At 43.8% G+C, this 13,383-nt stretch overlaps 3 protein-coding genes across 3 annotated transcripts; 2 read left to right on the top strand and 1 right to left on the bottom strand.

Annotated features, from left to right (window-relative positions):
* Window positions 1–440: 440 nt before the first annotated feature.
* LOC124693413 (vesicle-associated membrane protein 711-like) lies at window positions 441–2,542 on the top strand. Its single transcript, XM_047226886.1, has 4 exons — window positions 441–796; window positions 1,388–1,578; window positions 1,843–2,006; window positions 2,200–2,542. Exons 1-4 carry the CDS (start codon window positions 559–561, stop codon window positions 2,288–2,290), a joined length of 684 nt encoding a protein of 227 aa, XP_047082842.1. The 5' UTR covers window positions 441–558; the 3' UTR covers window positions 2,291–2,542.
* Window positions 2,543–3,221: 679 nt separating this feature from the next.
* LOC124693412 (26S proteasome regulatory subunit 6A homolog) lies at window positions 3,222–7,893 on the bottom strand. The gene is made up of 10 exons (XM_047226885.1): window positions 7,730–7,893; window positions 7,531–7,647; window positions 6,789–6,896; window positions 5,458–5,649; window positions 5,097–5,288; window positions 4,857–4,975; window positions 4,373–4,460; window positions 4,037–4,156; window positions 3,790–3,930; window positions 3,222–3,436 (listed from the first exon to the last, which is right to left on the bottom strand). Exons 1-10 carry the CDS (start codon window positions 7,883–7,885, stop codon window positions 3,359–3,361), a joined length of 1,311 nt encoding a protein of 436 aa, XP_047082841.1. The 5' UTR covers window positions 7,886–7,893; the 3' UTR covers window positions 3,222–3,358.
* Window positions 7,894–8,065: 172 nt separating this feature from the next.
* LOC124690901 (transcription termination factor MTERF4, chloroplastic-like) lies at window positions 8,066–9,686 on the top strand. Its single transcript, XM_047224227.1, has 2 exons — window positions 8,066–9,330; window positions 9,479–9,686. The coding sequence occupies exon 1, from the start codon at window positions 8,066–8,068 to the stop codon at window positions 9,257–9,259; it is 1,194 nt and encodes a 397-aa protein (XP_047080183.1). The 3' UTR covers window positions 9,260–9,330; window positions 9,479–9,686.
* The last annotated feature ends 3,697 nt before the right edge of the window (window positions 9,687–13,383 follow it).

Below are 13,383 nucleotides of genomic sequence, written 5' to 3'. Positions count from 1 at the left end.
CTACGGGTTGGTTTCCAAAAAAGGAGGGTGGCAAATGTAAAACTACATTTAAACTATTATCTAAAAAATACTATAGTACTACGGGTTGATTCTTCAGAAACCGGGGGCTATAATGTAAACTTCCTAATGCGATTGATTCTAGATGTTCGATAGCGATCCGATGGTGCGGAGGACAACCGATTTTGGGGTCACGATCCGGCGACCGACGCCCAGCGTTCGCCTTTAAAAAAGGTTAACTTATGACAAGAGATAAAAAGTAGTACTCCCTATGCCAAAATATAGTGCGTATTAGGTTTTTTCCCTAAAAAAAAAACTTTAAACAAGTTTATATTAAAAAAAAAACTAGATCATGCATGTGCATCGATCATGGCGCTCCATTACTAGTTGTACGTATCGCGGCGAGGTGCCCCGTCAAACAAACCAAACGAAACCAAACCAAACCAAACCAGGTCCGCCCCTCTCCTCTCGATTTTCTCCCCCTCGTTCGGGAGGAAGAAGGGAGAGGGTCGACGGCGGAGGGAGAGCGATCGGGCCGGCCGGAGATCGACCGATCGATCGATGGGGAAGATCCAGTACGCGGTGGTGGCGCGGGGCGCGGCGGTGCTGGCGGAGCACGGCGGCGCGGGGGGCACGGCCTCCAACGCGGGGGCCGTCGCGCGGCAGATCCTTGAGCGCCTCCACGCCAATGGCGCCAACGACGACTGCCACGTCTCCTACACCCAGGGCCTCTACGTCTTCCACGTCAGGCGCGCCGACGGCCTCACCACGCTCTGCATGACCGACGACGCCGCCGGACGTAAGTTTTACTGCACATCCTAGTACATTGCACGATCGCGCGCCGCGCTAATTGACTGATCGTCTCGATCGCCGCCGTTTCTCGTGATGTTCCCTGCCTGCCTACCTTGAACTGCAATGCCGTGCGGGTGACTTTCTTCGTAAAGTCGAGGCGGCCGGATCTGGAGGAATAGAATGCGGCCATGCGGGTAGGATAAGAACAGATGGGCAGGCCATGTGCAGATGGAGTGTCAATGCGGAATTGCACAAATGTAGTTCGGTTATAGATGGAGCAGCATTTTCAAAAAAAAATTGATTTTTCTGAATTTTGATCGAGTAGCTTTGGATTGCTTTTCTACAAATTTGTCACCAATTTTACATTGCACTCGAGCATTGGGCCTAAAAACTATTTACAGTTGACAAAAATAATTTACACCACTTATTCTTTGCCATTGAACAGATGGTGCAAAAGGATTAATTAGCCCCTCTTGTTCTTGACACGATATTGACTCTCACTATTCAGTGCTATCACAGTTAGCAATTGTATGGTTTAATAGCCCGGCATTCGCAATTATTTCTTTCGGTGATAACTCTGCTATCTGCCATGTCGCAGGACGGATTCCTTTCGCGTTTCTTGAAGATATCCATGGAAAATTCGTCAAGACGTACGGTCGTGCAGCTCTTACTGCTCTTCCATACGCTATGAATGAAGAGTTCTCGAGGGTTTTGAGTAAGCAAATGGATTACTTCTCAAATGACCCAAACGCCGATAGCATAAATCGCATGAAGGGTGAAATGGATCAGGTATTCTGCCTTGTGTTATCTCTGTTACGCGTAACTTAACTTTTAGTCCACTTGGTATTTAGCTATGATCCCCATCTAGTTTAGGTAGGATTATAGGTCAATTAGTACATTTGTCAAGAGTCAATGCTCTGGTTTAAAGATGTGGAATTGTCTCCCCTTGTTGAAGTCCTTATTCTTGCCAAGTTCTGCATCTATATTTAATTGGCCTCAACTATTACTCTTATAACTCAGAGTTTGATTGTTTGAATTGTTGTTCCGTTGCAGGTTCGGAGTGTTATGATCGACAACATTGACAAAGTACTCGAGAGAGGTGATCGTTTGGAATTGTTGGTTGACAAGACCGCAACTATGCAAGGGAACACGATGCGATTCAAAAGGCAAGCTCGACGTTTCAGAAACACCGTCTGGTGGAGAAATGTCAAGCTCACGTAAGCAAATGCCCTTTAGAGTAGTTTTTTACTCTCGCGTTTCGATTATGGTTTTTCACTTTCACACCTTCATGCCGAAACTATTAATGAGTTATTGTGTCACTCTTTAATTAATCTACAAAGTTGATATCCACTTTAGCTTTTTATAGTAAGAATTTACCTCACACACATTATCTTCTTGCCCTCTTTGCAGAGTTGCGTTGATATTCATCCTCCTGGCGATAATATACATCGTGCTCGCCTTCATGTGCCACGGCTTCACCCTACCCTCCTGCGTTCGGTAAATCTTGTCCTACCTTCCGGCAGCGACAAGCGCCAGTTCTCTTCATGCTGTGTCCATAAATGTCCATACGAGGCTACGTTCTGTTTTCCTATCCTGAAAATGTTCCAGGTTCCCCTGTAAGAGCAGCTCCATTGTTGCTGTTTCTCTTGTGTATAAAATGGAAAAGATTGCATTCGGTGGTAGTTTTGTTTCGAGACTCATGAATGTCATACCATTATTGTTGGATAAATAACTTGAAACAAAGGTCCATTCATTTGGTGCTTGCAAAGGCATTGGGAAACACTCACATCATGCAATAAGACTAGATTGCTCCATATGGATGATTCAATCCGCGAAAAAACTGACACACCATTTAGAAGGCGTTTGTTTCATAAGGAAACTCAAACATAAAATGAATCAAATGACACCACAAACCAGATCATTAATCGATCAAATCTGGCTGCAATTATCTACCCAAACAAACAATTCCCCAGTCATGGGTGAGTGGAGAGATATTTGTAATCGCAAATTGACAATCCAGTTACGCTACAGAAATTACAGAGCAATCTGAATACACACTATTTAACACCATTATTACCACTGTTATCTGAAGAAGTTGCAAAATCACATTCCAAACACCTTAACTGGATCGCTTTCAAAACGAACAATACTACGAGGTTGCAGTAGGGTTCGTTTCCTCAAATGAAACATTCGTCCACATCATCAATGTAACAGAAGCCAGTGGCAAGGATCAGTCTGGCTCGAGCTACCTAAGATTCATACATGGCATTGCCAACGGTCTAATCCAGCTTTAACATTCCGTTTAGACACCCATGTTAACAGTAAATTTTAAAGCACTTGAAGAATAGGATCAAAGCAAAACGTGCATAAAGAGGAAACCTAAGGGGCAATTGCTGTTGCAGTAATTTTTAAAGCACTTAAAGAATAGGATCAAAGCAAAACGTGCTTCATATTATCATGATAAACTGAGACCAAACACGATTTCAGAATATAAATGTTAGTGTTACAAACAGTTGGACAAATCCACAGGACCAACGGTTCCCTTAGCATATTCACTATCTTAGGGGAACTAAGCATAATAATTCAAGCTGGACTTCTTCTTTGCTTGCACTTGGATAATGCCGTCGTTGAAATCTTCATGGATCACCTGCACGAGTAGAGACAGGTTCAGACTCAACAATACATTATTGATCGTCTCCAAATATAGCTACATATTTCAGATGCAGCCAGGTCACCAGCAAAGTTGCACTGAATTATCAGCAGCGCATATGAAGATCAATCAATGCCATTATGCTACTCTATTACTGTATACTAAATTTGAGAATATTCAGTTCATGCTGAACATACTATAAATCTATTCAAGCAGTTAAAACTTTATTTACTGATCCCCAGGATCCTAATCCATTTTATCTGTAGTTGTCATCCTCCACTGTCTACCAAACAGTCGATACTCTTCCACAAGGACCCTCAAGGTACGGAAGAACAAAAGTCAGCACAAACCTCTGTAGCATCTCTGCGTAGAGCAAGCATGCCAGCTTCTACACAAACGGCCTTCAGCTGTGCACCATTGAAATCATCAGTTGAGCGAGCCAACTCTTCAAAGTTGACATCAGGGTTTACGTTCATCTTCCGCGAGTGAATCTACAAAATACAACGCAGACCAAACTTGTTTGAGTTCACAAAACTATAAAGGACAGCAAAGTTTACAACAAGAGCTAACGGGCTTCACAAATTTCAGGACACATACTTGCAAAATCCTAGCTCTTGCTTCCTCCTTCGGATGAGGGAACTCAATCTTTCGGTCCAGACGGCCAGAACGCAGTAAAGCGGGATCAAGAATATCTGCGCGATTTGTTGCGGCAATCACCTGCAAGTCACAACAACCATGCGTTAAAAATATAGTACTACTAAAACATCAGTCAGGGTATTGGTCATCTCTCAGATTATGATCACTAGAAGCCTCATTTGCAATCCAATACAATTCCCTGTTTTATCTAATTAATCTTTTGACAAAACCAATTATCTTTACATGTTGAGCTTGGACGCATTCAGATTACAGAGACAGATATTAGGAGACCCTTACCTTTATCCTCTCATCACTGCTGAATCCATCCAGCTGATTCAGCAACTCCAACATAGTGCGTTGCACTTCTCTGTCACCGCTAACTTCACTGTAGTCAAATAGAAAAGAAACACAACGTGAATACAATATTAACAACACCACATATGATATGTGCAGCCAGAATACATTTGAAGGAAATAAGATGTATTTATCACTTGATACAAGATCATGAACAGTTTGTCCTAATTCAGATATGACATAGAGGGTTAAAGGAGTATTCAACTCGCACAGACACCACTAATCTTCATAGAAAGGTTATAGCATATACTGTTCACGATATGAATCGGCCAAATAAAACCTAGAGTACCAACATGACGATGCATACTTCAACCACAAATGATACACAGACAAGCCAAAGAGACATTACAAATTTACGTTGGAATATTAACTCACTATGCTTAGTGTAGAAAGCAATGGGTGCAAGATAAGTATATGCGATATTTACCTATCGAAGCGCTTTGTTCCAATTGCATCAATCTCATCAATAAATATAATGCAAGGGGCCTTCTCCTTTGCTAGCTCAAAGGCATCTCGGACAAGCTTGGCCCCATCACCAATGAACATCTGAAACAATTCAAAGATGTTTATATTTTCCTGAACTATACCCGGAGGAACCATAGTACATTAAAAGGAATAATAACAGCACATTCTTCTTTCAGCAACTTTATCACCATAAGTTAGTTACCTGGACTAGCTGCGGACCAGCTAATTTAAGGAATGTTGCATTAGTTTGTGCAGCACATGCACGAGCCATCAACGTCTTTCCCGTTCCAGGTGGTCCATATAGAAGAACTCCTTTCGGAGGACGGATTCCCAACTTCTGAAATTGCTCCTTGTGCGTCATTGGTAACACGATAGCTTCAACAAGCTCTTGAATCTGCATTTGACATTAGACAATACAAAGACAGAACATGAGAAAGCAGATAAAGCAAACAATTATGAATTAACAAACATTCCGAGATAAGCATCTTAAGATCATGCTACCTACAGAGAGATAAAATAGCCATAATCCTATTGTTTTTCATCAGTTCTGTGAAGTAAAATACCTCTTTCTCAAGGCCACCAATGTCATTATAATCCTCTGTAGGCTTTTCATCTACCTCCATTGCTTTTACTCTAGAGTCATACTCTGATGGTAGCGTGTCTAATATCAAATAGCTGTCTTTGTTGACTCCAACCAAATCGCCAGGCTTGAGATTGTCAGGGTCAACTAGCCCGATCACAGGAAGGAATATAGTCTGCAATCAAGAACAAAAAATGAACAGAGAAACCTTTAACAACACAGCCAATGCTTTACAGAAACATAAGGATTTTGGCTACCTACAGCACATAAGATTGCTCGGGTTATGAGATTTCAACAAATGGCATAAGGAAATAAACCTTGTCAGGGTCCAAAACTCATGATACAGATACAGAGAAATCGACTAAGAAATAAAATGTTGTGCACAAACAGACAGGAATATTGATGTTGTGGAGTAATAAAATGTAATATCAAGACTTGATGAATTCTACTACCTGTTACTGATAAAATCACGGAAGTAACTCCCAGGAGAGCTTGACACTTAAAACATGTAAACCTAAAGTATAATTAGCATTGGTGGTGCTCATAGAAAGAGGACCTCAAAATTAAAATCTAACTATAATTCCACTACTTGCTTAACATTTATGGAAAAGGTTCCTGATGTCAACCTTGATTGACACTGGGGAGATGCTGATAAATCCCTCCAAACTGATTTACTAGGATGCCCCAAGCCACCAACTAGTCAATGATGGGCAGATGGCATGGCTTGAAGGACAGATATTTCTTATTACTTGATCTGAAGATTACAACACCTGCTCTTGTACAGAGCTACCTAACTAGGCTCCTGCGACTGAAGAGTTATACTAACATGGAAACAAACTCGAACTCATTTTCCTATCTCATTCCTAATCATACTGTCTCTACACCTCATGAACTGTGCTGAGCTAGCCACAAGTATTTTTCTAACTTCTGTTGTACTCTCTCTCGGCTACTAAATATGGACAGCAACACTAAACTCTGAGTCAACATGAACATATACAACTTCTGACTTCTAATCATCCATGGAAATCCTGCTGGTAATTTGCATTAGATCCCTAAGCTATCTCTAAAAAATAACATTTGTTTATGTGGCACCAACCACCAGCATAGCTAGGCTACATCCACAACAGCTCATGCATATAGAGTTGCAATAGATGTAGTTATAGTTGTAGATACTACTCCCTCCGATCCATAGCAAGTGTCGGGGCTTTAGTTCAATTTAGTCCAAATTTGAACTAAAGCTCTGACACTTATTATGGACCGGGAGGGAGTACTAGAGACTTAAGCAGCACAGCAAGTTCAAGCAAGTATATTTACTTGTCTTGTGGACGTCTTGAGAACAACACATTTCCCTTTCCTTTGCGAATCCAGATCAATGTTAGCACCATCCTCCTCAGCTTCATCTTCAGGGTTCATCTCCAAAATCTAAAACAGATGAAACCATGTAAGTAGATCTCCAAGTAAAATGCATCCGTCAAGACCCAGCAAAACTATAACACTGAGATGAGAACATTAGTTCTGAATCATGAAATTCTCAAAGAGTTGAAAATTACAAAGAGGTGCAGTTTATACTTTCCACCTAAATCATCATCAGAAGCTAATGAACAGCAGCAGCAATATAAACCAAGTGGAACACTAGAGTATGGTAGCGTTTAAGATAGCTACCACATATGCAGCATAACTGTTGTAATTGTTTTACTGCCTCCTAGGCAATTTACAATATTGATCACAATAAGGGTAAGTGGTATGCTCATTATCTACTACTAGGTAGGTCGGTGCTAATTATGAAAGCAGCACATATGCACACATGTGTCTTTTGCAGGCATATACATGTGAGTTGTGTTAGGTCAAGTATACCCAGCGACTAAACTACAGCGCAGTAGCCACTGGCCCCTCGTCAATCAGCACGGGGTGAAACTCACAGCCGCAGCATCTGAAGTCAGGCGCGTGCGAGTTGAAGCTAACTGATCCGGAACTATAATACCGAATCGGGAAATTTCGCACACATCCATCGATAACAACAGGTAAAATCCGCTAGTCCAGCGAGAACACGACGAACCTCGACGATGTTGCCGACGAGGTAGGGCAGCTGCTTGTTGAGCTTGATCTTCTCCTGGTTCTCCTTGATCTTGTCCTTGAAGTTCTCCAGCTCGAGGTTGTTCCGCTGCAGCTCGTCCTGAGTAGGGGCGCGAAAACCCAGATCAGATCAGGCGGCGGAGATCGCGATGGCCTAGGTTTTAGGGTTCGGCGGAGTGTACCTTGAGGACGCGGACCTCGTTGTCGAGGAGGCGCGAGGCCCGCACGATGTCGTCCGTGGCCATGGAGGCGAGCTGGTCGTCCTCGGCGGCGTCGTCGACGGCCATGGCGGCGGCGCCGGCCGCCGGCGCGGGGGCGGGGGTGGGCGACGACGACATGGCTGCTGTGCTGGGACGGAGGGCCGAGATGTGGAAGGGAAAAAGGCTACAAGGACTGGACTTGCGCAAGGGGTTGATGGGGATTCCTCCTCGGCTTGCGACGCAATATGGTGTCGTCTCGGGGCCTTTGGTCTTTTTGTAGCCCACTTTCCTGTTTCGGCCCGGTCCGGTCCGTTTACCATGTTAGAGGCCGAGCGTGCCACGAGATACGACGATTTCCCTTTCCACCGCCGCGCCATGCTCCGTCTGCGAAGCTGCATCCTCACCCGTATCCTCTCTCCCCCCTCCTCCGCGACTCCCACCTCACCTCTCCACCGACTGCTCTCAGCGGCAGCGGCCGACCCAAGCCCCGCGTTCGCCGTCGAGCAGTACCTCGTCGACATCTGCGGCCTCACCAAACCCCAAGCCCTCAAGGCCTCCGCGAAGCTCTCCCACCTCAAGTGCCCCTCCAAGCCCGATGCCGTGCTCGCCTTCCTCGCCGGCATCGGCCTCTCCAGTGCCGACATCGCCGCCGCCGTCGCAGGGGACCCGCAGTTGCTCTGCGCCGACGTGGACAAGACCCTGGCCCCCGTCGTCGCCGGGCTCACCGGCCACGGCCTCTCGCGCACCGAGGTCGCGCGCCTCGTCTCGCTCGGCCGCACCATCTTCCGCTGCAGATCCATCGTCTCCAACCTCCCATACTACCTATCGCTCTTCGGATCCTACGAGAACCTCCAACAATTACTCAAGCAGCGCCCCGAACTCCTCGGATGCAGCCTGGAGAAGGTGGTCAAGCCCAACGTCGCGTTCCTGCGGGAGTGCGGGTTAGGAGACTGCATCCTCTCGACGCCGCGCATACTTTCCACCAACCCAGAGCGCCTCCCTGCAATGGTGGCGTGCGCCCAAGGCCTCGGCGTACCCCGTGGATCTCCGATGTTCAGGCACGTGCTATACGCCGTGGCAATTATCGGCGAGGATAAAGTCACTGCCAAGGTGGATTACTTGAAGAGAACTTTCAGGTGGTCCGATGCTGAGGTGGGTGCTGTTGCTTGTAAGACTCCGCAGCTGCTGTCGAGGTCCAAGGACACGCTGCGGCGCTTGTCCGACTTCTTTATCTCCGAGCTGGGTTGGGAACCTGCGGACATTGCTCATCGGTCAGTAGCGCTCACGTATAGCCTGGAGAGCCGCCTCAAGCCCCGGTACTACGCGGTAAAGTTTCTCAAGAAAAATGGATTCGTCAAGTGCTTCCCGAGCTACTATACAATTTTCAAGAGGACCGACAAGGTATTTGTGGAGAGGTACATATGCCCTCACAAGGAAGCTGCTCCCAACCTATATGAAGACTATGTTGCCGCTTGCAAAGGGGAAGTATCCACTAGATTCTTATCTGCTTGAACTAAGACCCTGACATGGAAATGTGGAACTTTTTGTGGCACTACAAAGTTTTCACTCCTTGGAGTAATCTGGTTAGTCTTGTTTCAGTGTTGTTCACCCAATTAGACGCTGCTTATCCTCTATTCTATGTATGTTACATGCTAGTTTGGTCATTGCTAAGTGCTAATGCCTCATGAAAATGATAATTTGATTCCTGGAACCCGATGTGTTGTCATTCAGGAGAGAAGAAATCATTGCCTGCAACGATGTGAAAAAAATACATCATATACATATTTATGTCTCTCACTTTTATGTAAGAATCATGGAGATAACATGTGTGGGTGGACCAATTTTCTATCAAAACCAGGAAGCATTAATCAGAAAGCGAAAGAACTGCGCCGTTTTCCACTAAAATATCAGTATGGTCTCCTTTCATACCCAATGTTGTTTTGCTGTTCCGTTTTCATTCTGCCATATTTTTGCCCCATCGTATGGCACTTCTAAATGGCAGATCAATCTTGAATAATTAGATTGTTCTTTTGCGTATATTTGCCTTTTGGTTTCTTTCCTAAATCCATTAGGCTTGTAGCTGGCCTTCCTGCAAGGAAAACTTTCAGATTTGATAAAGTAACGTACTAAAGCATGATTAACAAACGAGTCTAAATCACTGACATCTATCATTTATCGTGAGAACTAAGAAAATGGAGATGGAATGAATTAGTTTTATCATATTTCTTCTAATAATTGGTTGCATATGTGATATTATATCTGTTCAACAAACCTACAACTACAAGTATATTTTGGCGAAAAATGCTGAGAAACTGTAGGTAAAAAAATCAATTTTATGAAGCTTCAAAGATATCTGCCTTAACTCATGCCGAAGCTGTTTGATACTTCAAAGTTATCTGCCTTAACTCAAGTCGAAGTTGTTTGATACTTCGAAGTCATGAAATAACCAGCATGTGTTTTTTCAAACCATAATTTAAATTTGCAATTTGTGAACTAGATTTTTGTTCTGCTGTTTTCTCATGCTCTGGTTTTGAAACTTTATTGGGATTTTATTTTTGCCAGAAAAACTTCAATGAGGCTTATGGCCACACTCGGATAGAAGGTACAATCTTATCCATATTTTTACGTGTCTCAGTTCTTCAGAACCAGACTTAGTTTCTCAACATATTCCTTTATCACACCCCATCTGTATGACATTAGCTCTTGTGTTTTCAGAACATTGGTCCTGGGCTTAACTAGTTCTATTGACAAATCACTTTCTTATCTTAAAATACATCAGTCATTACTGGAGCTTGAGAGTTCCAGATGATTAAGATATGGCAAAGTCCTTCATGGGATTGAAGGGGAAAATGCAACACATGTGGTTCCTTCTATAAGCTAAGCTGGGTTTCTGGAATAATTTTTCTTTAGGTATTTCTCTACATTTTCTTTATATTGTGTTTATCTATCCATGATGGCTCATCTGTATTGATCATCTTCATGGAGCAAATTTCCTTTGGCTAAGAAAATTGTAGAGACATGTGTTGATTCTGCAAACATTAGTTGCCGAGTAGCTTTCAGCAGCGATTTAGCTTTATTTGCGCCTAAAAGCTCGTCAACTACATGCTGCAGCATCATGTCCTCCAAATTCTGTCTATGCAATGCTTATTTCCTTCTCTCATTTTTGTATTACTCGCTGATTGCTATGGCACCCTTAATAAAGTTGCTTACGCCGATGTGATTCCATTTCAAAGTGGTCACGAATTTTCCGATGCTTTTTCGTATGCAGAGAGCAACACACATAGTAGTATTTTGGTCTTACCATGAGGTGCATCTATAATATCCATTCATTTTGGTTGCTTGCATTTTTTGAAGGTTATCTGTATCTCATATGGAATTTAGACATAAAATGAGGACACCATTTCGTTTTTGGTTATCTTTATTCGAAAGGGATAGTTCTTCTGTTATAGCTTCCATTGGCTCCTCTTTAATTCATATGTATGTAGCTTGCTTTATGTGCCATTATTTGACCGATTTGTAAAGTTGAATGTAGTACTCTATGCTAATATTTCGGCTATTATTCTGCAAATGATAGTACCATTTATCCTTTTATAAGTGTTATGTTGTTTGTTTCAGATCGTCATTCCGTCTATTGATCATCCATTAATTTTCAGTTAAGTCGTCTTTGCGGCGACCCAGCCCAGCAAATCATCTACATTGTTTGTCACCATGTCATTTACTTGAAAAGATACTTGATGAAAACTACACATGTGCCTCCTGGTGCTTTGTCTTGCATAATTTGGTTAGCTTCTCTGAATGGTGTTCACAGAACACCGCACGCAACAACAGATTGCATTGGCTTGCGTTGTATCTGCCGAAGTCCCAAAATGCAATCATCCATCGTTGCTTGTAGACTCTGGTTTGGTATTACTTCCACCGTCCGATGAAACAGGACAGGCTGGCCCCGTTGAAAAAGAAAAATCCAGTGTCATATAATGCACGTCACAGTAGGGAACATATCACTGAATAATATTACTCCCTCCGATCCATATTAACTGTCGCAAATATAGATTAAAAAAAAACTGTCGCAAATATAGATGTATCTGGACACATTTTTGTTCTAGATACATCCATATTAGTGACAAATAATATGAACCGGAGGGAGTATTAATTCCTCAAAAAATATAGTATTATTAGTTCCTATATATATGTGAGGATATAAATAATAAACTATATTTTCTCGAAAAAAAAAAAAAAAACTATCTTGTGCATGTTTGAAGCAGCTGGATACCTGCAGCCGGTTCAGTAGGAAGGAAGGTTACACTGCTGGCTGCTGAGTTGTTAGACTGGTCAGATATTAAGTTTCTTCCAATGGATCTGTTGGACGGTTTAACTATTGTAAACAAATAAATTTGGCCCCAAACTAAAGGAAACTGTAGGTTCAAGTTTTACTGTGTAGTTCTTGACAGCAATCTGTTCTGTCCATTCCTTGGTGGGTTTTTGCTTTGGTATGAGTGACATATCTTCCCCAGGTGTCGTCTAAAGCTACCTCAACCGGGAAGATGTTCATTTTATATCTTCTGAATTGCAGAACAGGGAAGGAAATGAACTCAAGAGGTAGTGGAAGCTTGGTCTTGAGCTGCAAACTGAAGATTTTGATTCTGCTTTGGGTCTGGTTGAGCACAAGAAACAAGTTCAAGGCATAAAGAATTGGGGAAGGCCCATTGATTTTTGACAGCCGTCAGGTATCAATGCATCCAGAAATTATGAACACTATGCAGATAGATCACATTGCTGCTCGCTGGTAATTTTGCCGGAATCACTAGTTAAATACTACCTCTGTCCATAAAATGCCGTCGCAAGTTCGTCTAAATTTAGGTGTATTTAGAAACTTATTAGTGCATAGATATATCAAATTTAGACAAATCTTTGACATCCTTTTATGGATGAAAGGAGTGGTATCCATACACATCTCTGCTCGCGTGCCCCTCGCGTGTGCCCCCTAGGGCGCCGGGGCCCATCGCCCCCCCCCCCCACACACACACACACACCATTCACCTACGCCTCTTGTCGCCGTTGTCGTCGGCCCTCGCAGCGGTGGCAGTGGGCCCGATCAATGAAGGAGGCCTGGGTGTGGTGGTTTGCCTGAGACAGTTGTTGGGGCGGAGACGGCTGACGAGTTGACGAGCAACGGCTAGGTCGGTGCCCCTAGCCGGGGTGGTGGCGGAGGCCCCCTTGGCGGCACTTGACCGGCGGTGAGGGTTGGGCTGTGGGTCGGCTTTGGACGAACCCTAGATCTTTATCTGGGTGGTTCTCTATGATGTCTGTCCATCTCCATACCGTGAAACGGTCGGGTTCCAGTGGTGGATTGACCCTACTCTTTTGTCTCCTTGCGTGTTGCCAGCCATGACTGTCGGTTGGGCTCGAGGAGGTAGATTCAGCAGGTGGTGTGAGGGCAGCTGGCTCGGCATGGATAAAGGTGGAGGTCCTTGGATTTCTCTCTCAACATGATGTAGAACTGTCGTCATTGATCTTGGATGGACTGTCGAGTTCCGAAAGGCTCCACCGACAAATTCCAAATGGACGACATGCTTGGAGTTTGCCGAAGCGGTTGGTGTTTCGGTCGAGCGCAACCGTGTTTTTTTCTAACTGATTGG

This window comes from Lolium rigidum, chromosome 2 (genome assembly GCF_022539505.1).
Source record: "Lolium rigidum isolate FL_2022 chromosome 2, APGP_CSIRO_Lrig_0.1, whole genome shotgun sequence".
Lineage (NCBI taxonomy): Eukaryota > Viridiplantae > Streptophyta > Magnoliopsida > Poales > Poaceae > Lolium > Lolium rigidum.
Note: the sequence above shows the minus strand (reverse complement) of the source record. Positions and strands in the feature narration are given on the sequence as shown.

What these genes read in the sequence shown, in the direction of transcription:
- LOC124693412 (XM_047226885.1), bottom strand. Translation starts at nt 7,885, where the DNA reads ATGTCGTCGTCGCCCACCCCCGCCCCCGCGCCGGCGGCCGGCGCCGCC. An exon ending in CTGGTCCGCAGCTAGTCCAG is followed by an intron (nt 4,976 to 5,096) that starts GTAACTAACTTA and finishes GAATTGTTTCAG; the next exon opens with ATGTTCATTGGTGATGGGGC. An exon ending in TACGCAGAGATGCTACAGAG is followed by an intron (nt 3,437 to 3,789) that starts GTTTGTGCTGAC and finishes CTACTCGTGCAG; the next exon opens with GTGATCCATGAAGATTTCAA.
- LOC124690901 (XM_047224227.1), top strand. Translation starts at nt 8,066, where the DNA reads ATGTTAGAGGCCGAGCGTGCCACGAGATACGACGATTTCCCTTTCCAC.
- LOC124693413 (XM_047226886.1), top strand. Translation starts at nt 559, where the DNA reads ATGGGGAAGATCCAGTACGCGGTGGTGGCGCGGGGCGCGGCGGTGCTG. An exon ending in GACCGACGACGCCGCCGGAC is followed by an intron (nt 797 to 1,387) that starts GTAAGTTTTACT and finishes GCCATGTCGCAG; the next exon opens with GACGGATTCCTTTCGCGTTT. An exon ending in TGGAGAAATGTCAAGCTCAC is followed by an intron (nt 2,007 to 2,199) that starts GTAAGCAAATGC and finishes CCCTCTTTGCAG; the next exon opens with AGTTGCGTTGATATTCATCC.